Source organism: Anguilla rostrata, chromosome 4 (genome assembly GCF_018555375.3).
Source record: "Anguilla rostrata isolate EN2019 chromosome 4, ASM1855537v3, whole genome shotgun sequence".
Lineage (NCBI taxonomy): Eukaryota > Metazoa > Chordata > Actinopteri > Anguilliformes > Anguillidae > Anguilla > Anguilla rostrata.
In genome coordinates this window covers 41,293,999-41,320,779 of record NC_057936.1, presented here as the reverse complement: position 1 = coordinate 41,320,779, position 26,781 = coordinate 41,293,999, and the positions used below count along the sequence as shown (strand labels likewise).

The 26,781-nt window shown below is 41.1% G+C and overlaps 1 protein-coding gene across 5 annotated transcripts in view; it reads left to right on the top strand.

Moving 5' to 3' along the window:
- sh3kbp1 (SH3-domain kinase binding protein 1) overlaps positions 1-26,781 on the top strand; it is a 124,712-nt gene that overhangs the window by 63,263 nt on the left and 34,668 nt on the right. For 3 of the 5 annotated variants that reach the window (XM_064332679.1, XM_064332681.1, XM_064332678.1), the window contains exons 3-7: positions 5,303-5,417; positions 13,030-13,136; positions 13,324-13,456; positions 13,722-13,793; positions 24,776-24,969. In XM_064332679.1, coding sequence (XP_064188749.1) covers positions 5,303-5,417; positions 13,030-13,136; positions 13,324-13,456; positions 13,722-13,793; positions 24,776-24,969 — 621 coding nt within the window. Of the gene's footprint in view, positions 1-3,161; positions 3,321-5,302; positions 5,418-13,029; positions 13,137-13,323; positions 13,457-13,721; positions 13,794-24,775; positions 24,970-26,781 lie in introns of all 5 variants that reach the window. The other 2 variants (XM_064332683.1, XM_064332682.1) reach the window with 2 other exon arrangements.

Here is a 26,781-nt window from a genome sequence, read left to right as displayed (position 1 = left end):
AGATGCACAGTCGCCCCCTGGAGGATAAGTGGAAGTCTGCTGTGGAGATGAGCGGTTGCCTGCTCATCCTCTCGTCCGCTCACCTGCTGTTATGTGGCCCCCGGTGGTGACACCTGATCTGTTTCCTGGCAACTGTGACATACGGTCAGCAAGCATAGGGGTGGCCACACACAATTGACAGGTCACAGTGATATTGAGACTGAGTGGGTCTCTTTTTTAAATAACTTTTATTTAGTCTGAAACTCCTATTGAAATAAAAATCTCTTCTAGACACCTGGTGAAAATAGCTGCTGCACATTCGGTAAATACATGGTTTTAGGTAATAAAAATAAAAAAGAAACAATGCAACAGCACAGCAATACATACAGTACCAATGTGCATAAAATGACTATTTAATCTCATAAGAACATGGACTCTTAATATTTAAAGCAATATTTGCTTTGTGCAATTAATCTCAATTAAAAACATTTTCAATGTAAAAAATAAAATAAAACAAAGTTACACTCATACACAAAGCATACCCTGTACAAAAACAGTTCCTAAAAATTTCTGCATACCAAATTTTTGATATGAAAATGATGGTAATTACAATTTTTTACATTACATTATAGGTATTTAGCTGACGCTCTTATCCAGAGCGACTTACAACAGAGTAACCAAACTCAGGATCAAGTCCGCTTAAGTCCATTGAACAACATGTAGATAAAAAGCCTTTACTATGATGCATACAATAAGGAGAAATTTAACAATAATCCAACTTTGGACCTTTATTGTCTGGTTGAGCAAAGTTCTGTGTGTTTCCACAAGGTTGGTTATGAAGTTAATGTTTTAAGGAGTGAGAGTTTGTGGTCATTGTAGTTATTTTTGTTGGAAGCGTTGAATCCTGATTCTGTATAAGTATGGGTTCTGTGGATAACGTACCTGCCATCCCAGTCATCTGCCCTCCCAGGTTTTATTAGAACCAATGCCTGTGCTCCAGCTACTCTCAGGAGATCTGGCATGGTTACAGGTGCCTCCAACCCCCTTGTCTAAATTTACCATACAATTGTCATCTCTCTGCCTGTGTGTGCTTGGGTGCGTGCATGCGTGCGTGTGTGTTTGTGTGTGTGTGTGTGTGTGTGTGTGTCTGCCCTGTCTTGTCTGCCTTCCTGTGTGTGTCTGTCTAAAACCAACCTTTACACAGCAAAGTGTCCTTTTCAGGAAGCCTATTCAGAGTAGCAGCTATTATGTCATGAAAATATAAGAGAGAGAGAGAGTGGCCAGTAATTTCTTACTGAGATAAATAAATAAATGGAGATCTTCCTGTGGCTTCCTGACTTTGCCATTGTAGTTGCAGAATTACCCATGCCTGAGACAGTTGTCACCGTGTAAGTGAGATATTAATTTTGCTTGAAGAAAGTAGCCTAAATGAGTTCCAAGGTTCACATTGTCTCTCATCTCTTGTGCTCTGCTTCCTGCAGCTACGTCTTTGACACCCTGTGTCTTTCCATCTGCACCTCCTCTCTGATGAGAGGGGCCGGGAGCATGTGCCACATGCATTCACACCGTCTTTTTTTAGTGTTGAGTGTTATTTCTTATTAAAGCATTTTTCTTCTGTTGAGAGTGCTAGTTCTACTGTTTTGGCCCATGCGCTCTTAAAATACTTTTTCAGCCCTGCTCTGCCAATACCTTTCTCCCTTTCTTTTGCTTCCCTCAATCTCTCAGCATTGTGTATCTTTTTCATCCTCTGCACGTGTGCTTTTTTTGAACCAGCTGTGCCGTCTCCTTATGCATGTTCTTCTCTTGTTTTAAATGAATTTTTTGATGACATTTGTTTCCTCCCCTCCATCAAGCCACACTCTGCGCCTGTTCAATCAAATGTGCCTGTGTACAGTATATTAGCCAATCGGGTGGGGGACAGAGACATTAGAGGTGAGACGCATGTGTGGCAGGTTGTCAGGGGAAAAGGAGCAGGTGAATTGTGATTAGAGACAGACGGCAGGCGTGTGGGCGTGGTTGAGCAGGAGACAGATGCCTGGACAAAGACAGACAGTTAAGTGGTATATACACTACACGGCCAAAAGTATGTGGACACCTGACATCCAATGGCTCATCCAAAATTATGGGAATTAATATGTAGGTCCCAACTTTGCTGCTATAACAACCTTCACTCTTCTGGGAAGGCTTTATACTAGATGATGGAGCATTGCTGTACAACTTTGCTTCCATTTAGCCAGGAGAGCATTAGATTAAAGAGATGGGGCGATTAGGCCATGCTCACAGTTGGCTTGCCAATTGATCCCAAAAGTGTTGGATGGGGTAGAGGTCAGGGCTCTGTGCAGGCCAGTCAAGTGCATCTGCACCGTTCTCATCAAAATCATTTCTATATAGACCTTGCTGTGTGCCCGGGGGCATTGCTTTGCTGAAACAGGAAAAGGCCTTCCTGAAACTGTTTGTGAAGCACAGAATCGTCTAGAATGTGATTGTATTCTGTAGCATTAAGATGTCTCTTCACTGCCGCTAAGGGGCCTACTCCAAACCATGAAAAACAGCTGCAGACCAAGGTGATGTCCAGATACACTATATGACCAGAAGTATGTTTGCTGGAAGTGAAAGTGCACCCTGGGTGGTGTGGACTTGGATGCAGTGTGTCTGTGACTGTGCAGGGAGCCTGTGTGAGCTGCAGCGTTTGTGTGGCTCGTGCTGGGATTCAGCTCGGTTCAGGTGAGAGGAGACAGCCTGGTGTGAGCTGGCTTAGCTCAGGTCAGCGTGAGCGGTTGCCAGAGAGACTTTCTGTGCGTCACCTGTGGCACCGGCACTAAACTGGGGTCAACCTCATGGGCTCTTTCACACCAGAAACACGCCTATGTTGCAGTAAATGTGTTAACGAGCAGTTTGGCTTATCCAGGCTTGCCATTCTGCCTGCCGCCTCCAGTGGAGGGTGATCAGAACCGCAGGGTGTTCTGTTTTTTGTGCTTAAGTTCAACCACCTGAAAAACCAGGGGTGCTGAGCTTAATTTGTGATTAACTGCTTTGATGGATCAATTAAATGCTACGACACAGCGGTTTTCATGGACCAGGATTTGGGACCCCTGCTCTAAACAGTATCACGCACTATATAAAGCTGGTCTTGAACACCCTGAAAATGTCCTTTAATGTGTTTATGTGGCTCTGTATTTCAGACGGAGAGACTACTTGCATGGATCTTTTATTCTCTAAAAGCGGTCTGGGAATGATAGAGTTGTTTCCAGGGAAGAGTAATACTGCGCTTGGAATGTGGAATCTGCTCTTTGACAGGCGGTCACGAGGCAGTAATGATGTCCGATAACTTGATTATTAAAGTGAGGAATTCCCGCTCTGCACATTTTCAGTCTCTGACGGACTATCTGTGTGTATATGTAGGCTACATGTCTGTGTTTATCTGTGTTTATCTGTGAATGTGTTTTCCTGTGTGTCTCTCTGTTTATCTGTGAATGTCTGTGTTTATCTGAGCATGTTTGTGTTTATCTGTGTGTCTGTGTTTGTCTGTCTGTCTCTGTGTTTATCTGTGTGTTTGTGGTTATCTGTGCATGTTTGTGTTTATCTGTGCATGTCTGTGTTTATCTGTGTTTCTGCATTTATCTGTGTGTGCCTGTGTTTATTTGTGTGTCTGTTTCTGTCTGTGCATGCATATATCTGTGTGTGTGTGTGTGTGTGTGTGTGTGTGTGCATGTGTCTGTGTTTGTCTGTGTCTGTGTTTATGTGTGTGTGTTTGTGTCCCTGTGTTTATTTGTGTGTGTCTGCATTTTCTGTGTTTGTCTATCTGTGTGGGTCCCTGGGTTTATCTGTGTGTCTGGGTTTTTCTGTGCGCGTGTGTCTGTCTGTGTTTGTTTTTGTCTGTGTTTATCAGTGTGTTAGCCTATATATATATATATATGTATATATAGAGAGAGAGTGTCTGTCTGTTTGTTGTATTTTAGTGGCCCCAAAGAGTAGGGAGTGTATAGTGCATGCAGAATGGATGAGGTTTCTGCACTCCTCTGTCTCTGATACATGTGCAGCTAAATGGAAAAATGGTAAATATTTTATATGAAATGGTGTGTGTGTGTGCATGCCTACCAGCATCTGTATGTAGATGTGAACATGTGTTTGTGAATATGCACTTGTATGTTCACACACAACTCATGCAGCATTCACAGTCATTGGCTCCTCTAAGACTAAGGGCTCTATCTTACACCCGGCGCAAGGCAGCGTCAAGTGCAATGCAAGTGTCTTTGCTAGTTTCAGACCGACACAGTTGTCATTTTCCCGTCCAGTGCCTACGTTATTTAAATAGCAATTGTACTTGCGCCCATCTGAGCGCCCATGGGCGTGTTGGTCTTAAAATGAGGTGTGCTCAGGCGCATTGTTGCCGTACTGCTATCTTGAGGCGGCGGAAAGCGATTGCGTGATTGACCAACAAAAACCTGGTCTTAAGTCAATGCCGCAGTATTTTACTGTCATTTCAAGGGCGCATTATTAAGATGGTAATATGCACCTACATAGGTGGGTGCACAACGTGCGATATTTTAACAAAATACATGTCATAATGGTTAGTCATAATATTTATCAGAAGCTAATCGCAGTAATGGAAAACCCGCCATTATAATAGCAATCCGCCAAGGTGCAAGCGCACTTGGATTTTAAAGGGAATGGGAGATGACACTCTGATTGGTTTATTTCATGTTACGCCCAAAACACACCTATGATTAATTAATAGACTAAGTACAACCCCTTTGAACCATGCGCCTTACTTTGTGCTCAGATTATCCGCCATTAAACTAGCAAAAGTGGATTTGGACATGCCCTGAATGCACTTGCGCCATGCGTTTTAGACCGTGCACTTAGATCGTTAAAATATAACCCTAAGAGTTCTTTCAGTCTCCACTTACAGCAGTGCTCTGCTCAGTCTGAGCGGGGCCAGTTATACATATTTTCTTATGGTGGATTCATATAATCACATTTATATGGACATTTTATTTCTTCATTTGTCATATACTGATGTGAATTTTGTGTGTTTATTTGTAATAAGTGTGGTTATTTGATTCCCTTTCAAACCAGATAAATCTTTTTATTTTTTACAGATGGTCAGATGCTTCAGATATGCTGCAGGGGAATACTTAATTATACAGCTCCCATTCATAATATGAATTTTTTTCCAGGAAGTATTTTTTATGGCCTAATTATATTAGCAGTGTTGTTACCTCAGTTTGAATACCCTGTATGTCCTTTGACAAATGTATTCTGGATTACCTGTGATGACCTGTTCTGGTGTTTTCTCTCCCTCTCTCTGTTCTTCTCATAGGAAATCAAGAAAGAGGTCAAGAAGGAGGGCACCCAGACAGGCGGATCCAAGACTGAGCTCTCCAATGGCAGCGCCAGCCCTGGGTCTGAGTCCGGCCTGCGACCTGCTAAGAAAGGTTCTACACACTCTGTGCTTCTCCAACAAGAAACCATAATACTGTACCAGGGCTGACATCAATTCCATTTTCAATCAATTTATGAAATCAAAATGGCAATGACTCCTAACCTCTATCTCTCCAATATGAGACTCTATTACAGTAGCGTATAGGCCTACCTCTCCAGTAAGAGTCCCTAATACTGCATTCCCCCCATTACTTGGCTGTAAATACTATACCCTGCACCCCTTCACTGAGATAGCCTCCAATATGCGCACCATCACTAGTTTTATAGCAAGGGTACATCTTAGAAGCCTGTCATATTGTTGCTGTAATCAGTAAAAACACATGCACACATACACACGCGCACACAAAAACAGAGGATTATGTGAAATGTATTTAATTTCTGAATCCAGTAGGTCTAAGGATGAGGTTCAACTACCTTAAAAAAATAAAAATGTTTCAGACATGGACACAGTCACAAAAGAAATGAATGAAAGAAAACAGCAAACCACCGCTTATTCTCTCAAATTAGGCCCATACAAAAACCAAGATCAAAGTCCCTGTGCAGACCAAGCACCACACCAAGCCCCGATACAAGGTTCAGATTCCTCAGATGGCTATAATGTCCGCCGCAACAGATGTTACCTGCTGATGTTAAGCCGCCCAAAAACTACTTTCTTCTTCCTTACTCTGATAAAGAAAGATTAAGAAAAGTCTGCATTTTTAAATGGTTCTGTGAGGGAGGGTGCATGGTTTAGAGAGAGAGGGGCAACCTAGCTGCACTGATTTGGTGAGGCATGAAGTGTGGGAGCGTGGTTGCAGACAGGGACTGTCTTATTTGAAAACGGACAAATTTGCATAGTAAAGTTACCTTGTTGTTAGAAGCAGGGCTAAGTACTATGATATTATTGTTAAAAGATTCCCGGTTTTAAAGGACCACATCAGTGTTACTACATGTCATTGTCCTTTGTCAACATCGGCCACATAGTTTATATAAACCTTGAACGTTTTTCCAAAATTGCTTTATTTTTGAGATATCATGTTTGTTTACGTTTTGTCCAGACAGATGTCATTCACTGCCATTTATGTTGAAACGATGTGGAAAAACACTCTACAAGACTTGAAAGTTGCTAGGCACGCCATATATTTTATCTAAAATTACTGTATTACTCTAATACAAGCCATTCAAATTCGCGCATAATAGAGCGTCTCATTTAGGCAAACACCGGCCTCAATAACAAGCACCCTCTGTTTCTAGTTTCCGCGCAAGGAACACGTTTCCTTGGCCGCATCCCATTGGCCAAAACGTCTCTGGCTGGCTCTAATTGGACTTTGTAACCAGGAAGCGGTAAAGACACAAGTCTGAGGTGTAGCTTTCAGCCAGTCGTTGACCTCGATGCTTGTGCTTGTTATTGAGGCCAGCGTACGTCTAAATGAGACGCTCTTGAACTTGATATTATGTGCGAATTTGAATGGCTTGTATTAGAGTAATACAATCATTTTAGATAAAATAAACGGCGTAGTGATTTTCAAAAGGGTGAATTACCTATACCTAGCAACTTTCAAGTCTCGTAGAGTGTTTTTCCACACCGTTTCAACATGAATGTCAGTGAATGATGTCTGTCTTGACAAAACGTAAACAGACACGATATCTCAAAAATAAAGCAATTTTGTGGAAAATGTTTGAGGTTTATGTAAACCATGTGGCCGATGTTGACAATGGACAAATGACATGTAATAACACTGGTATGGTCCTTTCAGACCTTAATAATCAGACATGACTATGTTGGGAGGCAATCAAGCTCAGCTATCATAGAAAGAAACATGGTACTACTGCTCCTGACAACAAGAGGTTGAGAAGAAGAATTAAGAAGAATTTTTATACACAATTGTTAAATCGCCACCTTCAGGTAAAATATTTTCCATGTAACAAAACCAAATCATACCATGTTGGTTTCCACTTGAAACTGCTTCCATAAAAATGTAGATTTCAACTGTCATGCCTCAACAACCATTATCTATATTGACATTAAGATTTTCACTCAGTGATTTCAGTATGACAGCGTTCATCAAAAGGAACATTCTCTTTTTGTGGCATATAATCGTGCAGGGTCTCTGAGTGTTTGAGTTTCCTCAAGAAGGAAATAAAGCCATAAAACTTTCAAAGGAGAGAACACTCTCCAGGACCCTAATTTAGAAGACCTACAGGGTGACCCTACTACTCAGCCAAGGATGTCTACATTAATGCTTGTGGAGCGGGGAGGGGGATAGAGAATATACAGATATATTCCTTTGGTCACACACATGATATTGTCTGTTTCTTAAAGGTGATAATCTAAAAACTACATATCCGACACACTCATGCACACACATACACTTACACAAAACAGATGAGCAATGATTATTATTGTAGGTTTACTGGGCAAATGCTTTTAATAATCTCGTCTCTTGACGAGATTTACAAAAATCATGTCATAAGAGCCTCAGGAGAAAGGGCATTATGGGTACAGAATGGTAAACAGTGTATCAGTGATAATGTATGAATCCTAAGAGCACTACATACCAGACAAGAGTAACTGTTTTAATGTACACACATTGCTTACAAATAGGAACAGAATCAAAATCACTTTACCTTTAATTTTATGATAGTGTAGATGAACTGTAGTGTGCAACAATCACCCATAAGCAAAACTTCACCTTATTGGCATACTTATATAATTTCACATTTGTGCCTAACATTGATCTAAGAGTATCCTCCCACAAGATCCTCTCATCCTCTTACAAACACACAGAGACATCAGACACTTATACACTACTGCACACATGCACATGCAGACACACATATACAGATACGCTCATACACACACACACACACGCATGCACACTCTTTGACACGCAAACATATTTGCTGTGTTTGGCTCTTTCATGATGCAGTCTAGTAGAGTGCAGAAATCATCTAATAAGAAAGATTCTTGTTCTTGTTCTCTTGAGACTCAAGATTTTCCACTGCCATTTAGAACTGGTCACGTCATGCACAGATATCACGTTTTCCTGTGTGGTTTGGTCAGATTTACTGTTTCTTTCCAAAAGCAGCATTTCAACAGGAGCTCCAGGTCTGTAAGTGATGTATGGCTTGGTGGGCAAGGTGCGACACCTATTGGAGGAATGAGGTAAAGTTGATGGTACCCATGTAAAGCGAACAGGCTGTGGCCCCTTTGGTTTTGATTGGCAATGGGTTACTCGTTTAAAAATAAATGACCTTGTTGCTGGCACTGTTCGAGTGTATGGATGAGCTGCACCATTAGATATAGATTGTGGACTGTACCAGTGTCAACTACGGCCAGCAGCCCTGCCGGGTGACTTAAAATTGGTTCTTGAGACCCCCAGAGATGGGAGGCTTTCAATCAGCCATAATCTCACAAGTGACCCCGGCTGGTCGATCAAGAGCCTGCAAACCCTCCTGGGGAGCTGGATGGTCTTCCTCCAGCTCATGACTGAAAGACGGATTTTCCAACTGTAGTGTGATAAGAAGCAGCAGCATATATCACGTGCTTCAGAGGAGAACACATGCTTCCCTGTGCTCTCCCGAATCAATACTGGATGTGTAGAAGTAAACACTGATAAATACGATTGACATTGCAGAACTGGTGAGAAAAGGGTGGGGAAAGAATAAAATTAATAGAATAAAAATAAATAAATAGATCAATGAATAAATCTAAAAATTAAAAAATAATTAAACTGGGAATGGTAATAAAGAGAAAAGCTAAATCGGTCTTGTTGGGTTTCTTCAAAACAATATAATACATAATACAGCAGTAATAAAAGTTATTACAGCAGTATTAAGATATTGTCTGAAGCCATGATTACATACATACGATTAGCTATTAAATGTAATGGGGCACATGGTTAAGCATCAGAACATTTTAAAAAATTATTTATTTCAACTTAACTTTACCAGGTCAGTCTCATTGAGATTTGGCTAAGAAAAGCAGCACATACAGTTTTAGACAATGACAACAAACATATTACAAAATATTAAAATAGCAAAAGATTATAATAACAATCATTTTCAAATATAAATTTTAACATTTATAAAGCACCAAATTTAAACATTTTAGATTGGAAAAAAAAATTGGATTATGACATAAAAGATATAATAACCTAGTAAAACTTACATCTTTAATTTACTTTGATGCCTCTTACCCTTGCTCAATCACAATGTAACAAGCTCCTGAAGCCATTATGCCATTTTGAAGTTCCTTGAAGGAGCAGAGAACTTAAAACTTTGCCAAACTCAGTATGGGCCTTTGATACTGTAAACCAGATAGTGTCTTGCAAGTGTAAACTGTAATTTGCTTATTTTGCAGATTAATGTAGGCACATAGATAAGATGGAAGCTGTCTCAGTATAGCCTTGTATATAAACATGTACCAATGAGTAGATAGAGCCAGCCATTCCACTTTCATATAAAGAGTGCAATGATGTGTAAGAGCTTTACAGTTTGTAATGTATCTTAGTGTACCATAATGAACAGTATCTCACATGCATACTTCATCACATTATCAGGAATCCCACGCATTTATAGGTCAATTAAATACATAATTTTGCTAGATTATATAGTTTGCATCTGGGAATGAAATATTCCAGCTTTTGAGTCATTGCTGAGATTCTGGTTTGGCTTGGGTTTGTCTGGTTTATCATTTTAGTGTATGTGTATTTGTGTGTGTGCCTATGTCTTTTTTTTTTACAGTGCTCATAGTCATATTGCCTCATATAATTTGCTAGATGTAATTTTTGATTGACCCAAGTGTTAAAATGGGTCAATCATTTTAACACTTAGCAGCACAAAACAATGCATCCATTACATTACATTACATTACAGGCATTTGGCAGACGATCTTATCCAGAGCAACGTAGAACAAAGTGTATAACCAGGAACAAGTGTGTTGAAAATCCTTGAGGGGAGTATGGTTCCAGGTGCAGGGAGTGACCGTGTAGTTTAACTTGGACCCTGTAGGTTAATCTGATCAACACAAACAAAAGCAGTCTATACAAATAATACAAGCAATAATTAAGTAGGAACAAGTGCAATAACTAAAATAAACTAAGATAAACAGCTTACCTAGCTACAAACCTAAGCTTACATAGTCAGTTAGAGACTACAGGGAGGTAGGGAGGGATGGGGAGAGGTGCAGCCTGAAGAGGTGAGTCTTCAGTCGTCGCTTGAAGGTGATCAGGGCCTCAGCTGTTCTGACCTCCACGGGAAGGTCATTCCACAATCATGGCGCCAGAACAGACAGGAGACGTGAACGGGAAGTGCAAGTGCGAAGAGGGGGAGGTGCCAGGCGTCCTGAGGTAGCAGAATGGCATGTAGGGTTTGAAGATCTTATGGAGGTATACTGGGGCTGATCCCTTGACTGCCTGGTATGCTAGGACCAATGTTTTGAATTTGATGTGAGCCATGACAGGCTTTCAGTGGAGGGTAGTGAGCAGGGGGGTGACATGGGAGTGTCTGGGGAGGTTGAAGACCAGACGAGCTGCAGCATTCTGGATGAGCTGCAGGGGTCTGATGGCAGATGCCGGTAGGCCAGCCAGAAGAGAGTTGCAGTAGTCCAGGCGGGACAGTACCATTGCTTAGACCAGGAGCTGGTTTGAGTAGGTGGTGAGAAAGGGACGGATTCTCTGGATGTTGTACAGGAAGAATCTGTACGCCCAGCTTACCGCTGTGATGTTCTTGGAGAGGGACAGCCTGTTGTCCATCACCACTCTGAGATTATTGGCACAGGGTGATGATGTCACTAAGGTGTCCCCTAGGGAAATGGAGAAATCAAGGAGGGGAGAGGTTAGAGCAGGAATGAAAATTAGCTCCGTCTTACCCGGGTTGAGCTTCAGGTGGTGGTTGTCCATCCAGCTCTGGATGTCCCTCAGGCAAGCGGAGATGCGGGCAGGGACCTATGTGTCCGATAGGGAGAAAAGGGTTGTGTGTCATCAGCATAGCAGTGATAAGACAAACCATGGGCAGAAATTACAGGGCCAAGGGATCTAGTGTATAAGGAGAAGAGAAGGGGACCGAGGACTGAGCCCTGGGGAGCTCCCGTGGCAAGGTGACAGGGCGGCGATACTCTTCCAGCCCAGCATCCATTATCTTTGCTTATATCACTGACACAAAAAAGCATTGAATGCACATTGAATGGAAGCATGTCACGCTTTTCATTGATTAAAAAATGGAAGTCCATTTGCTCTGTAAATGCATGATTAGTCCATCTAAAATATGTGGGTTGGGAGCCATTTTAGAACAAGTGGCATAATTAAAAGAAAACAAAACGAATTAAAGCAGCTATTCCAATAAATTATTCAAATTAAAAATTAAAATCAAATGTAATATCACTTCTCTTAATGTTTACTCATTTTGGATGGGTTTGTAGCTCTGGAATAAGACTATTAGGAGAGTACATTGCCTCTCATTAGAAATTTGACAGTGTCTAATTAAAAAAAAATAACAAATGGTTATCCTTGGAATTAGGGTGAGAATTAGAATTGTGCTTGAAATGATAACCAGTTACATAGCAGTACCCCAAGTTTGTGGACCAGCGGTCTAAGCTACGAGCATACTGGAGTAAGTACACTATCTGCGTCCCCTGCACTGTCAGCAACCCCTTAATTCCAGTTCTGTCGCGATTGTAATGTATCAACCCCTTATTGGACACAATGCTATCACATGAGTGTGTATCTTGAAAGTGTTGCACTTGTGGTAGCCTCACTAGCCTGTGAGCTAGTAGCTAAGATGGCTACCTTACTAGTTAGCTGGCTAGCAGTTGTGAATTACAGAACATTCCTAAAACAGCTACCTACCTATCTACCTAACTAGCTAGGTAGAAGTTTTTCATTAAACCCCAAAAGCAAGTTAAACGCGAGCTGGTCGATCTAGCTAAAGTGCATGCTTTGCTACTGTATGTTAGCATTCATTCAGCTTTAGCTAACTACTTAGCTTGCAGTGCTATAACTTCAGCCAGCAGGCTAGTAATGACAATAAATTACGTGAATTAGTGGGCCTACACAATCATGTGATAGCAACGCTATCTAATAAGGGGTCAAAACATCACAATGGCAAAGGAACTGGAAATACCGTCGCCGACAGTATGGGGAACGCACTTGGTGCACTTAAACCAGCATTGGTATATCAACCTTATTTATATTTAGTTTATTGGATGAAATTAATTGGTGGAAACAAACACATCAGCCATCCAGAAATGGATTTGCCCAACTCCACTTCAGCATGTCATGTATCAAGTAAAAAACATTTATGCGTCACACATGTATTTTACACTTTTGATTTTTGTTTCTGTTTGCCTGCTGAGTGCAGAAAGGGACTAGTCTTTGCTTCATTGGCAAAATATCAGTAAGTAAATTATGGGCCAAAATGTGAAAGTGTTAAGTATTAAAAGTAAGTTTATAATTTAGTGACATTATATATGTTCCAGTGCTTTTACTGTGAATAACATTAATTAGCATGGTCTTGCATGGCCAGTTATCCAGTTTTCCACAATTTAGCTCAGTTGGAGTTATTCTGGTTCTTCCATCTGGAAATGCACATGCGGGTGATTGTACTGAGAATGCACCTTTCCCCCAGGTGAGGCCATCAGGAAACGCAGGTGCAGAGCAGCATTCAGCTATATTCCACAGAATGAGGATGAGCTGGAGTTGAAGATTGGTGACATCATTGAGATCCTGGGAGAGGTGAGGGCGTGGCCTTGTGGGCAAAGGTGTCTCATGGTCAGCTCATTGACAGGTGTGTGTATGTGTGCAGCTTACTGTACTGTGCTGTGCTTTGTTGGTATTTGTTCCTGGTTGGTGGGAAGGCGGCTGTGAGATGTGTGTATGTACGTGTGGTCTGTGACCGGTATGTCTGTGTATGTGTGTACAGGTGGAGGAGGGCTGGTGGGAAGGTTCTCTCAATGGGAAGACTGGGATGTTTCCTTCCAACTTCACCAAGGAACTGCTGGTTGACTCTGAGGACCCACCAACTCCCGTGGAGGAAGTACGCAGCACCAGGACCAGTGAGTCTCCCGCCCTTCCCACCAGTGTCACAGCCCCTCCAACTTCCATGACAGCTCCTCCTACCGGTGCCACAACCACTCCTACCTCTACCAGAACCCCTAGCATGTCTGTCAAAATGTAGCTCCTATTTTTACACAAGATCAATTTACCTTGCTTTATTTTATTAGACATTTGGGTTGAATACCTTGCTGAAGGGTGTAACAGTAGCACCCCTTCTCAGATGGGGTCATCAAGCTCACTACAGCATTCTGGTACTCAACACAGGGTCCTCAGTTGGCTTTGTCCAGCAGACACCCCCAGAAGGGCTCTTTACAGAGCTGAAAACACAGAAAAGAGGCAAGAGTTAGCAGGTCATGGGATTAAATACTCAGACATTGTGCACAACAAATTCTTAATGTGCACTGCATTTCTTTTTTGTTTGGACCACTGATATGCGCAGCAGGGTTAGCATTAGCACGTTCAGTGTGCTGTTGAGCATTGCATTGTCTCGCTGTTCTAACCAGTGGCATTGGTACTGGGATTTGTCTTAGTGTTAGCATGCTCAGTGTGCTTGGGTCATTCAGGGTTCTAGTGTTGAGGATGGGAAAAAAACATGTTTATTTTCCAGGGGTGCCAGCTCTCATTTTGTCCATGCATCAGAGAGGGGCATGTTGCATCTGCTTCCTAGGCCTTGTCAGTTGGTCCGTTAGCCAGTCTCTCAGTATGGCCCCTTTCTGCTGCATTCCTGTGCTGTGAAATACAGTGAAACCGTGACCACAGGTTCTGGATGCCTTTCAATTGCCTGCAGAAGCCTTCTGTGACTAGATCTTGGAAATAAATTTTGCAATCCATCCACACAGGTGCCAAAAAAGGTATCAGGAACTAAACGGTGGAGCTATCAGTCCTGTACTGATTTGACAAACGTAAACTTCCTGTGTATCTAAGCAAACCACCTGCCATTTTGAAATACCCGGTAGCTACAAATTAGTTGGCAAATTGGAAAGAAATGAATTTATTACAGCCTTACCAAATGTACAAATTGGACTTCACTTGATAATCAGTAGCCTTATTAAGCTTTTAATTGTCGCATATATTTACATGATATGCGGCCAATAATGTTAGGGATGTCACAAAAACAAACTTTGTATGGAAAAAAATATTGCTGGATAGGTGGGTCTGTCTCTGGTGCTTTTTAAGACATTAGTGCTTTGCTTTAAGGATGTACAGTACAAGAGAACATGTTTTGTGCTAGGTATGTGTCTGAAATAATTTATTCAGACATTATGCTATGGCCTATTATTATATAGTCTATTATTACAGTGAAGTTAAAACATGTTTGTATAGTATGGGCATGCCCATATTTTTGTTTCACTCTGTTAGGCCCGATGTACACTACACAGCGTTTTATGTTTTAACATCACAGGACATTTCAGATTTACTGACCATGATTCCTGACCTACCATCTTAATTGTGCACACACCAAAAGATGAGGCAACGACGTGAGGTTGCGCATTACAAGACAATGGCGAGGAACAGACTTTTGCACACATTGGCTGCCAACCAGAAGAAGAGAGGGTCGCCATGGATGAAGAGCAACTGGCGGTAGTGTTTGTCAGCGCCTTTAGCCTATATGCGCAGAAAAACAAGAAAACGGGAAAGTCGATAGTTACAGTCGACGTGACCAAAATGGACTCCTAGAGTTGTAGGTGAGAATTAAAATATAGATGATAATCAGGGCACTAGATAGTTTCATTCCTAATATTCTAACTATAGCTATTCTTATTTTAGCTTTAAAATGTTATAACTATGATTGTGGTTTTATGAAAAATCATTAGCATTAACATTTCATATACTGCTGAAATCTCATCGGCCAATGTGAAAAATTCGACAATTCAGGACAGCAATTAACAGGAGCTTGCTGACCCTCTAACACTATGCGAGCAACGATGCTCCTAGTGAGGTTTGCTACATGATATTTTTGCTCCAATCTTGAAAATGTGTCTGGGGAACCCGCATTGGCTGTGATATTGTTTGGTGTACAGGCTGTACACTGCACAATACAAGATTTAGTGATCCTTTATATCGTTCCAGAGAGGCTGTACTGCCAGGTGCACAACCACCTCATTAGGTAGAAAAGTAAACCTTAGTTTCCACATTCCAGCTGCAACATTGCTTTTCGCCTGCTTTATTCTAGGCCCTTAGAAGCTGAGGACGGGTCTTAGCCTGTGATATATTGGCAACATGGTTACTCAACCAGCCCTTATCAGATGGAAATGAACAAGCACTGTTGAATAGGATAGAATACATTATTTTATATAACCTGTAAAATAAAACATAATAATATGGATAAAAAACATTAACCCTTCAGTGTCCACTAGAACCCATGTTTGGTACCTGAGTTGTTTAAGTGTGTCTGGCTGCCAAATTACCTGTATAGCTATTCAGTATGAGAGTCTTGACACTGTATGGTAGGATGCTCGTTGGTACAGGATTTTTAAATCCACAGTTTTGTAAGCTTCCTTATATTGGACTGTGTTATTTACTCAGTAAATCCCGTTGTTATTGATTCAAATATTCGGGATAGAATGAGTGGCGGTCCCTGCAGAGTGTAGTGTAGGGAAAGTGACATTTATGTGAAATATGTTTAATTTCTGAATCTAGCAGTTCTAACCAGTTAATGCCCTTGTTTGACCCCCGGCACTCTGAATACCGAACACAAGTATATCAACAGTTAAAACACATCTCTTATCAAACTTGTAAAATAAATTTAGTCAATTTCATTTCTTAATTGTTACTAAAGATATCAATTATTATTTAAATTTCAGAATTTATTGATAGGCAGAACAGCCTGTTGGGTCAACTTTTATCAAATTTATAACTCACAACTCCATTAAAATTAAGTTATGAAATGTATTTATTTATTTATTAAGTTACAACAAATATTCATGTCTGATCTAAAGACATGGTCCAAATACCTTAAACAAATAACAGATGTTTCACACATGGACACAGTCACAAAATAAATGAATGAAAGGAAATGGCAAACCACATCTTCCTTCCAAAATAGTCCCAGACCAAGATCAAAGTCCAAAAACCAAAAGACAGTTGAATATTAAATAAATAATTAAAATGCAAATGTGAAAAGGATGAAAAAAAGGGATGAAAATGTAAAAATGCCAGGTAAGCTATAAGTAAAAAATGTCAGATCCTGCGCACACCAAATGCTTCACAACACAGACAGAGGGGTGGGGTTGACAGACAGAGGGGGACAACATGGCTGCAGTGATTCAGTGAGGTATGAAGTGTGTGGGTGTGGTTGCAGACAGGGACGGTCTTGTCTGAAAATGAGCTAATGCATTTATTAAAGTGGCCTTATGCTTTTGGACGCGGGGCACTATATATATATATATATATATATATATATGAATTATCTCCAAACATAGCCATGTTTGATCTTTTTATAAAGGGCTTAAAACCAGGAATCTTTTGATATATATATATATATATATATATATATATATATATATATAATCATATATATATATATATATATATATATAATTAACAAAAGATTCCTGGTTTTAAACCCTTTATAAAAAGATAAAACATGGCTATGTCTGGAGATAATTCAGCTCAGCTGTCAAAGAAACAAACATGAAAGTTTTTCAACTGCTCCTGACAACAAGAGATGAATTTTCATAGACAATGTTAAATTTCGCCAGTTGCGATCTTCACCTTCAGGCAAAATATTTTCCACGTTGGTTTCTTTTAATCAGAACTCAACAACCAAGATTTGGCTTTGTTGTTTTAGCTTGTTGTTTTAGTTTATTGTTTTTTCCCAGTACACGTGAGGGGGAATTGTGAAGGCGCATGTTTCTTTTATTTCGTGTTTGTGTGGGTGCGCTCTCTGTCTCTCCGTGCAGCAACCAACGGTGTTCCCTGGCAGTTGCCGCATCTCCCTCCCACGTGTGTCACATTGGTGTGTGACGGTGGCATATTGGCCCCACAGGTTCTCTGATCCCCAATATGATATCTTGTGTCTCTTTCAGGAGGTGATAACGTTGTAAAACTTTCAAAGGAAGGACAGCTCTCCAGGACACCCCAGACTTATCTAGAGATAAGACCTGTAAAGCTGGCAGTATACTCAGTAAGAAGAAAGAACTTCTGGATTGAGAACCACCGGCGAACATGTCCACGAACACTGTTGTCGGTATACTCAGTGAGAACACCGCACCGTTTAAAGTCACTCCACGCTGCTGGGGCGTGAATAATTATGAATAATTACGAGGCAGCTATTAACCGGGGCTGGAATCGCGCCCAGACCTCCGTCTCGCGGCTACGCCATGGATGTATGAAGAGAAGGGCTACGCAAGATCACTACACAAAACAAAAAGTTTAAAGTGTTTAAAGTGGCTTTAGTTTATCTAGCTATGCAAAAGAAGAAAAAAAGGCGAAGGAGATGGTACGTTCGCCCTCTAAATCAGAGTAGGACGGAGAATGGAGAGTTTTGTCTGTAGATTCGGCAAATGCGGAGTTTAGACGAGGGGGTCCACTTTCTTGTATTTCCGAATGTGTGCTAAGCATTTTAATGACTTGCTGAAACGAGTAGCACCATTCATCAAACATGCGGGAACTCACAGAATTCCCATCTCTACAGAAGAGAGATTGGCGTCGACTCTCCGTACATTAGCATGTGAAGTCTGCCCTCTGAACTCTCAACCATGACGTAACCAACCATGTGATATTTGGACCAATGGCTGAGAGGGGGAGGTCGGAGAACAAGAAAGAAGTTTTCCAAAAGTTCTCCCTGGAGGCCGTCGCACACTGCACCGTACGAACACACAACATCGCGTCTTTTTGTTCTTCAGTTGTTCTCATTGCTTTGTTTTGCTCAGAAAGTTCTACTTCTTACGAAGTATACTGCCTACTTAACATGTTAGTGGAGCGGAGAGCGGGGAGAGGGAGCAGGGAGAGGAAAGATACAGTTGAGGCCAAAAGTTTACATACACCTAGGCTAAAGACATTCAAACTCAATTTTTCACAACTCCACACATTTCATGTTACCATACATGTCATGTGTTAAGTCAATTAGGGGATCTGCTTTATTTCCATGAGGTAATTTCTAAATAATAGCTAAGAGACAGATTTATTTCAGCTTTTACGTACTGTATCAGATTTTCTGTGGGTCAAAATTTACATACACTTTGTTAGTACTTGGTGGCATTGCCTTTTAATTGCTTAACTTGAATAAAACACTTGGGGTAGCCTTCCACAAGCTTCTCATGATACTTTGCTGGAATTTTTGCTCATTCCTCCTGACAGCACTGGTGTAACTCAGTCAGGTTTGTGGGCCTTCTTGCTTTTTCAGATTGGTCCACAAATATTCTACAGGATTCAGGTCAGGGATTTGTGATGGCCACTCCAATACTTTCACTTTGTTGTCTTTAAGTAATTTTGTTATAACTTTGGAGGTTTTCGTAGGATCATTGTCCTGCTGGAAGACCCAGTTGCGACCGAGTTTTAACTTTATAGCTAATGTCTTTAGGCGTTGCTTCAGTATTTCTAGATAATCCTCCTTCCTCCTGATGCATCTATTTTCTGAAGTGCACCTGTCCCTTTTCCAGCAAAACAACCCCACAACATGATGCTACCCCCATGCTTCACAGTTGGGATGGTGTTCTTCGGATTAAAAGCCTCACCCTTTTTCCTCCATACATAGTGTTGATCATTATGGCCAAACAGTTCAATTTTTGTTTCATCTGACCAGAGAACACTCCTCCAAAAGGCTAGGTCTTCGTCCTGGTGATCAACTGCAAACTTCATTCTAGCTTTTTTATGCCGGTCTTGGAGTAGGGGCTTCTTCCTTGTGTGACAGCCTTTCAGGTCATGGCGGTGTTTAATGGTGGATGTAGATACTTTGGTACCTGATGCCTCCAACTTATTCACCAGTCCCTTTGTTGTCTTGGGGTTCAGTTGAACCTTTCGGGCCAAGGTTCGTTCAGCCCTGGGAGTTCATTTGTACTTCCTTCCTGAAAGAAGCAGTGTCTGTGTGGTCCCAAGATTGTTATGTTTACAGACAATTGTTTGTACAGATGTTCGTGGTACCTTCAGTTGTTTGGACATTGCCACGAAGGAGGAACCGGACTTGTGTAGGCCCACAATTTTTTTCTGAGGTCTTGGCTCAGTTGCTTGGATTTTCCCATGGTATCAAGGGCGAAAAGACAGTGGCTCTAAATGTACAGTAGACCCTTAAATATAGCCACATGTGCCAATTAACTCCCAATTAAATCCTAATTAGGGCAATTGGCCAATCAGAAGCTTCTAAAAAGTCATTACATCAATTTCTAGAATCTTCCACTTCCAGACTGTTTAGTCAACTTTGACCCACTGGAATTCTGATATAGTAAATTAAAGCTGAAATAAATCTCTTTCTAATCGATAAAATTTTAATTACCTCTCATGTGAAAAAGTAGATGCCCTTATTGACTTGCCAAAAGAAATGTATGGTAACATGAAATGTGCAGAGTTGTGACAAACTGAGTTTGAATATCTTTAGCCTAGGGTGTATATAAAGGTTTGACCTGAACTGTACAATCCTACGGTCATACAGATGATATTGTCTTTTTCTCAAATATGATAATCTAAAGACTAGATATCCGACTGTAGGTTGCATTTTCTGCATAGATCTGGCTGCATTGTAACGGGCTACTGACTGTGACTAAGAGAGTGGTAAAACCACGCTCTCTCAACCTCTGATCCACACATACACACAATTACTCAGCTCTGCATAAAAGTTTTGTATCCCTACTGTTGCAACCAAGATATTGACATTCAGTTTGGTGCATCTCATGAATATTCATTAAGAGGCATTTCCAAGGATAATGCTTGACAATGGATGTTTCATTCTTGTGCACTTTTTTGCACACATTATTTATAAAAACTGTGATACAGTACTGGTAACTCCACCTACATCTGGTTACCGGCCAGAATTTCTTATTGTTAGCAAGTAGAATGATGGAAGGAATGCAGCAGCTTGGTTGCTGGAGCCTGTGGTTAAATTGTGAGACCCTCAAGGGTGCAAACTGCTTGTGTGCAGCTGCTGCACATTGCTGCCCCCTGGTGGATATTTCATGTACACTTGTCATTTCGTCCTCGCCCCCATTGACATCGATGGAGCTGAAGTGGAGAGAGTCTCCTGCTTCAAGTTCCTCGGGGTGGTCATCAATGATGACCTCACTTGGTCCAGGCAATCGGACGCGGCAGTGAAAATTGCCCAAAAGCGCCTATACTTCCTGAGGAGACTCAAGAAGTTTGGCATGTCTGCCAAAACTCTCACCAATTTCTCGGGGTGCACCATTGAGAGCATCCTCACTGGCTGCATTACTGCCTGTTACGGCAGCTGCTCCGCTGCTGATTGCAAGGCCCTCCAGAGGGTGGTGAAGACAGCGGAGCGCATCCTTGGCTGCCACCTCCCCTCCGTGCAAGGCATCTACCACTCACGATGCCTTAGGAAAACACAGAATATCACGAAAGACTATAGCTACCCAGGCTATGGGCTGTTCGCTGCTGCTGTCAGGTAGATGTTACCGGAGCATCCCGGCACGGACTACCAGACTCACAAACAGTTTTTCCCCCCAGGCCATCTGGCTTCTCAACCAGTAACACTAATCTCAGTGATCACATTGATCTCCTCAATGTATGCTCTAGCCACTTTCTATGTACACTCATTATACATTGCCAAAATTTAATGTGCATATTCATCGGCACTTTATATTTATAATTACACTTTATATTTATAATATGTAATACTCTTATTCCTATTGTCAATATTCCCCATCTTTACAGGCTTTGGTACTGCTGCTAGTTGCTCTTGCTGATATGAATATTTTTGTTATTTTTGCTATTCTTGTTATTCTTGTTGTATTTTGCTTACTACGTAGTTGTTGCTTGCCATGTCCTAAGAATTTCATTGTTCAGAATGACCCTGTGATATACTGTGCACTTGATAAATAAAAACACTTTGACTTTGAACAAAGAACAATGTAGCGATTTTAAAGGGTGACGTCAGTTGGTGTCATTTTGCATGATCGCTAGTAAATGGACTGGTAAATGGACTGCATGTATATAGCGCTTTTATCTAAAGCGCTTTTCAATTGATGCCCCTCATTCACCCATTCACACACATACTCACACACCAACGGTGAAAGGCTGCCATACAAGGTACCAATCAGTTTGTTGGGAACAATTAGGGGTTAGGTGTCTTGCTCAGGGACACTTTGACACACCCAGGGCGGGGGATCGAACCAGTAACCCTCCGACTGCCAGACAGATGCTCTTGAGCTATGTCGCCCCCAATTTAGTAGGTTTGCAAAATTCCGGGAATATTCAAGGTGTAAACTTTTCATGGGAATTAACAGGAAATAACAGGAATAAAATGGAAATATGGCCCTATTTGCTCAGGCTGCATTTACCATGTCATATGCAGATAGAATCAAACCATTTACCATATCATAAACAGACGTAATTGCAAACATTCCCTATAACCCCCCTCCAAAAAAAGACTTTGCTCTGAACACCTAAAAAAAACCCCTGAAAACAGTCTTCCGAGTGTTGTTTTAGAATTCTATTTACATAGATAGTTGAAGCGCGAGTTTTTAGAAAAAGTCAAGGAATGACAGACGTGGAATAAACATTAACAAAATACATCCAATTTTACTGCGCAAAAGGTCAGCTGACCCCGCGGTTCTAGTGACGAGCAGTATACTGTGAGTAATGCCAGGTGATGTCGGCAGCACACTACGTGACCAAAGACAGAAAGTTTTGAAGAGAAGCTAACTGCTTGTCCAAAATGACCAATATTTATACGAGGTCTCCATGCTGCTTCACAGTGATAAAAATAGCCTACTTATCAGACGGCGTTAATTTCGTCAACGAAAAATACTCGTTGCGACCCCTTTTTCCATGACAAAAACAAAACATAACGAAATAACAATTCACTTTTGTAAACAAAAACATGACTAAATGTATTATTTTCATTGGCGAATATAAACTAAACGATAAACTGAATTAATACCACTGTCAGAATAGACCTTAGGGTTTAAAGTGAACTACTCATTTATAAAATAAATATTTTACAATAAAGAATGAATGGAAATAGATTAATTAAAACTCCTCAATTAGCATGCTCAATCAAGCTACATCACATGGTAACAGCTAGCTAGCAGAAGGTGTTAACAAGGTATAAACTGTGTACTTTGCATTAGGCTGCTATCTGCCGGTTAACTGAAATGTCATAAAAAATATAAAATATATTCACTCCAGTAATATAATCAAAACTTACCTGAAAGCATGTAGTCCTTTGGCTCAGACAGTGCAGTAGTGTTGGCAGTAATGTGGGCTGCACGCGTGATGGGAGAATTTTACTGAATTCCTATTTAAAGGGATGCTGGCAAATTATCAGTACATGTGATGGAAGAGTGCGCTGCTGAATGCAGTACATGGTTACAATTCAGTTAAATGGGCATACTTTTAACCAAAACATGCCATAAAACCTAGTATTGCTTTTTTATGTGTATCCCCCCCCCAAATAAGTTCACTATTAAAAGGTAAGATTTTTGTATTGAAATTGTGCAAAATTCCCCAGCTTAACTTCCCTTCCAAAATTTCTGGGAATTTACCGGAAATTTTCTGGCCCTTTGCAACCGTAATCGCTAGACTTCTGTCTATATTTTATGTACTGTTTTGTTGTAGGTAAGACTAGACTATGCAGAACATGTAGACTCATTGCATATACAGTGGTTGTTTACAGTACATACCATATTCTACAGTTCACATCACAGAGTTTTCCAGTATATTGTTCCTGTTATCCACGCGTAGTTTTCTTGAACTCCCAATAGTTGTTATTTTAACATAAGGTTCAGTCTCCTCATCATGATCTTCCTCTATACCCTCTTTTAATTTCACCAACTGGTGATTGTCATCTTTTGACTTCATTTTTCACTTGTGTGTAGGGTTGGGTATATTGAACCAGCTTTAGGAGTAGATGGATTCAGCCAATCGGAGTTGTGGTTATTGGGATGTGTTTGTGCCATCGACTGTAGAAATTATGTGGACCAAGTTACTGTGATGTCACCCATTGATTTTTCACAGGCTAGGTCAGGGGTGGCCAACCCAGGTCCTGGAGAGCCGCATGGTCTGCTGGATTTTGTTTTTACTCGGCACTTAATTGATCGATTAAAGCAGTTGATTACACAGTTAACTCACCTCACCTGGTTTCTTTTGTCTAAGTGGTTGTTGTATTTAAGGTGAAAACAAAAACCAGCAGACCCTGCGGCTCCCCAGGACCAGGGTTGGACACCCCTGGGCTAGGTGAAAAGCGTTTGGAAACTGCGGAACTGCAGTTTTCAGGTGCTGCCATGTTTAACTAACAGGAGCCAAAGACTGCAAGTAGGGAAAAGGGGGGTCTGTTATTATGGTCATGACATCCGCCTGAGTCGGGGTCATCCACTAAACTTCCTTGCTTCGTCCACAAAATATTACAATATTATCTAAATAACACAAAAACGTAACATGGGGAGACATTATACTAGGAAAAAACATTTATTGCTACCGCATTTGCTTGTAGGAAAAACGTATTGGCTTAGACTTTTGACCGTATTGTTACCATTGACATACATTGAAACAGGTGGCAACCACACTAGCGTTAGAGAGCAGTGTCTCTCAAAAGACCCGGAAGCGAGCTTAAAAAATGAAGCCCAGTTTTTGCCACTTGGTTTGTGTGTGTGAAATAGAGTGGAAACAGCTGTTGCCTAGAGCTCTATGGTATTCTGACCACGCCCCCTCTCCTTCTCAAAGAGTTTGGGATAATTAGCCCATAACTGACACATTGCCCCCCCCCCCCCCCCTGACTACATCTGCTCCCCGCCGGTGTAATGAATGTACAGAAGCTCTGTGGGGGTTTGGAGCCTGTCCTGGTGGGAAGTAGGAAGTTCTCTTCCATTTACTGGAAGCCAATGCTCATGTATTACCCGAGAATGTGTGCCCTGTATGTGCTTGTGAGGGCATCTGTGAATGAGTGTGCACTAAGTAGTGTTGTCCTTGTGAATGGAGGGTTTACAAAGTACTGATTTGTTAAAAAACATTTGGTCTGAACATTTATATTAGCATAAAAGAATATAATTTCCCAATTTTTGTGAATGCTATATAGTTACCTGTTTTATTAAGTGTTTATTTTAAGAAGCCTGTTTTTTCTTATCTTTATCAGGAGTTCCAGCCATGTGCCAGTATGTGTGTGTGTGTGTGTTTCTGTGTGACCTCTGACCCCACATGGCCATGTCCAGGTGTGAAGGACAGCACAGGTTCAGAGAGCGATGGGGGTGACTCCAGCAGCACCAGGTCAGATGCAGGCAGCGTGACGTCCAGCAGCGAGGTCCAGCCCAAGAAGGTCCGGGGCTTCGGCTTTGGGGACATCTTCAAGGACCGACCAATTAAGCTTCGCCCACGCTCCATGGATGTCGAAAATGAGGTTGAGAAGGTGAACACCATTATCCTAATCCCTGTGCTATTTCTCTCATACTTAACACAGTCTCTCTCTGTGATCCATCGCTCATCCACAAAGTTTTCCTCTGTGATCTACTGCTTATCCTTACCAATTTTTCTCTCTGTGATGAACCTCTCAGTCAGTGGGTTTACATGATGTTTGAAAAAGTTGATTTATTGTATTAGTCCAGCTAAAACTGGACTTTTAAAAATCATGTAAACATCATAGTCCAACTGAAATCGTACAAAGTCGAATTTTTCAAAGTCGGACTAACATACCTAGATAACATACCTGCGGTTCGGGGTCGATTTACTACGGCATGTATACGCTTCAATCGGACTACAATTGGCCTAGGCATTCTGCGCATGTTCCGTAATTTACATAGCAACTTTATGCTCACGCTGGCCAAGCGGAATCGATAACGTTTCAGAAAATATATAACTTTAAAAGATTTAATTCAATCTTCTACTGGGACTTTTGCCATTTATTGAGGGTGTGACTGAAAATTTTTGTGCCGCTGACTATAATCGAATGTTTTTCACATTTACCGTTCGATTGAGCAAGTAGCCTGCCATTTAAAGTACATTCTTATGGGTTAGTGCTGTCCGATTGTACTTCACATTAACCTTGTACGGCGATCAATAAAGGCTAACAGCACAGTACCACTTAATTATTGTCACTTCTATCACCACTGTAATTAACTAAAAAAAAAAGGGCAACAAACGACCTTTTCTGTGAGAAATGCATTGTCGAGCTCACGCGCGTACACTGCTGGCGACATTCTAAAGCTCCATTTTGCTCTCCCTAGTATCATGGCGAAAAAACCATATTCCTGGACGGACAAGGAGACCAACTTCATGCTATCATGATCCAATAATCCAATTAAATCTCATCTTTGGCCAAATCGAGCTATTAATATACAGTCCCCTCCAAAAGTATTGGAACAGCAAGGTCAATTCCTTTGTTTTTGCTATACACTGAAGACAATTGAGTTTGAGGTCAAAAGATGTACATGAGTTGACAGATCCGAATTTCAGCTTTTATTTCCTGGTATTTTTATCTAGATTTATAAAACAACTTAGAACATATCACCTTTTGTTTCAGACAACCCAATTTTTAGATGAGCAAAATTATTGGAACATGTGACTGACAGGTGTTTCTTGTTGCCCAGATGTGTCCTGTTAGATTGATTGGTTAAACAATAAATAGTTCTGAATGTCTACTCTTGGTTTTAACCTTGGGTTTTGCCTCTGAAGACTGCATTTGTGTTATAAAAGATAAACTAACATGAAGACCAGAGAACTGTCTTTGGGAGAAAAGCAAGCCATTTTGAAGCTTAGAAAAGAGGGAAAATCGATCAGAGCCATTGCACAAGCATTGGGGATAGCTTGTACAACAACTTGGAATGTCCTGAAAAAGAAAGAAACCACTGGCGTACTGAGCAACAGACATCGAACAGGTCGACCAAGGAAAACAACAGCAGTTGATGACAGAAACATTGTGAGAGCTGTGAAGAAAAACCCCAAAACATCAGTCAGTGACATCACAAACAATTTCCACAGGGCAGGGGTGAAGGTATCTCAATCAACCTTTCGAAGAAGACTTAGAGAGCAGCAATATAGAGGCTATACCACAAGATGCAAACCACTCATCAGTAGTAAGAATCGGAAGGCTAGATTACAATTTGCAAAGAAGTACAAAGATGAGCCACAAAAGTTCTGGAACAAAGTTTTATGGACTGATGAGACCAAGATTAACCTCTACCAAAGTGACGAAAAGGCCAAAGTGTGGAGAAAGAAGGGATCT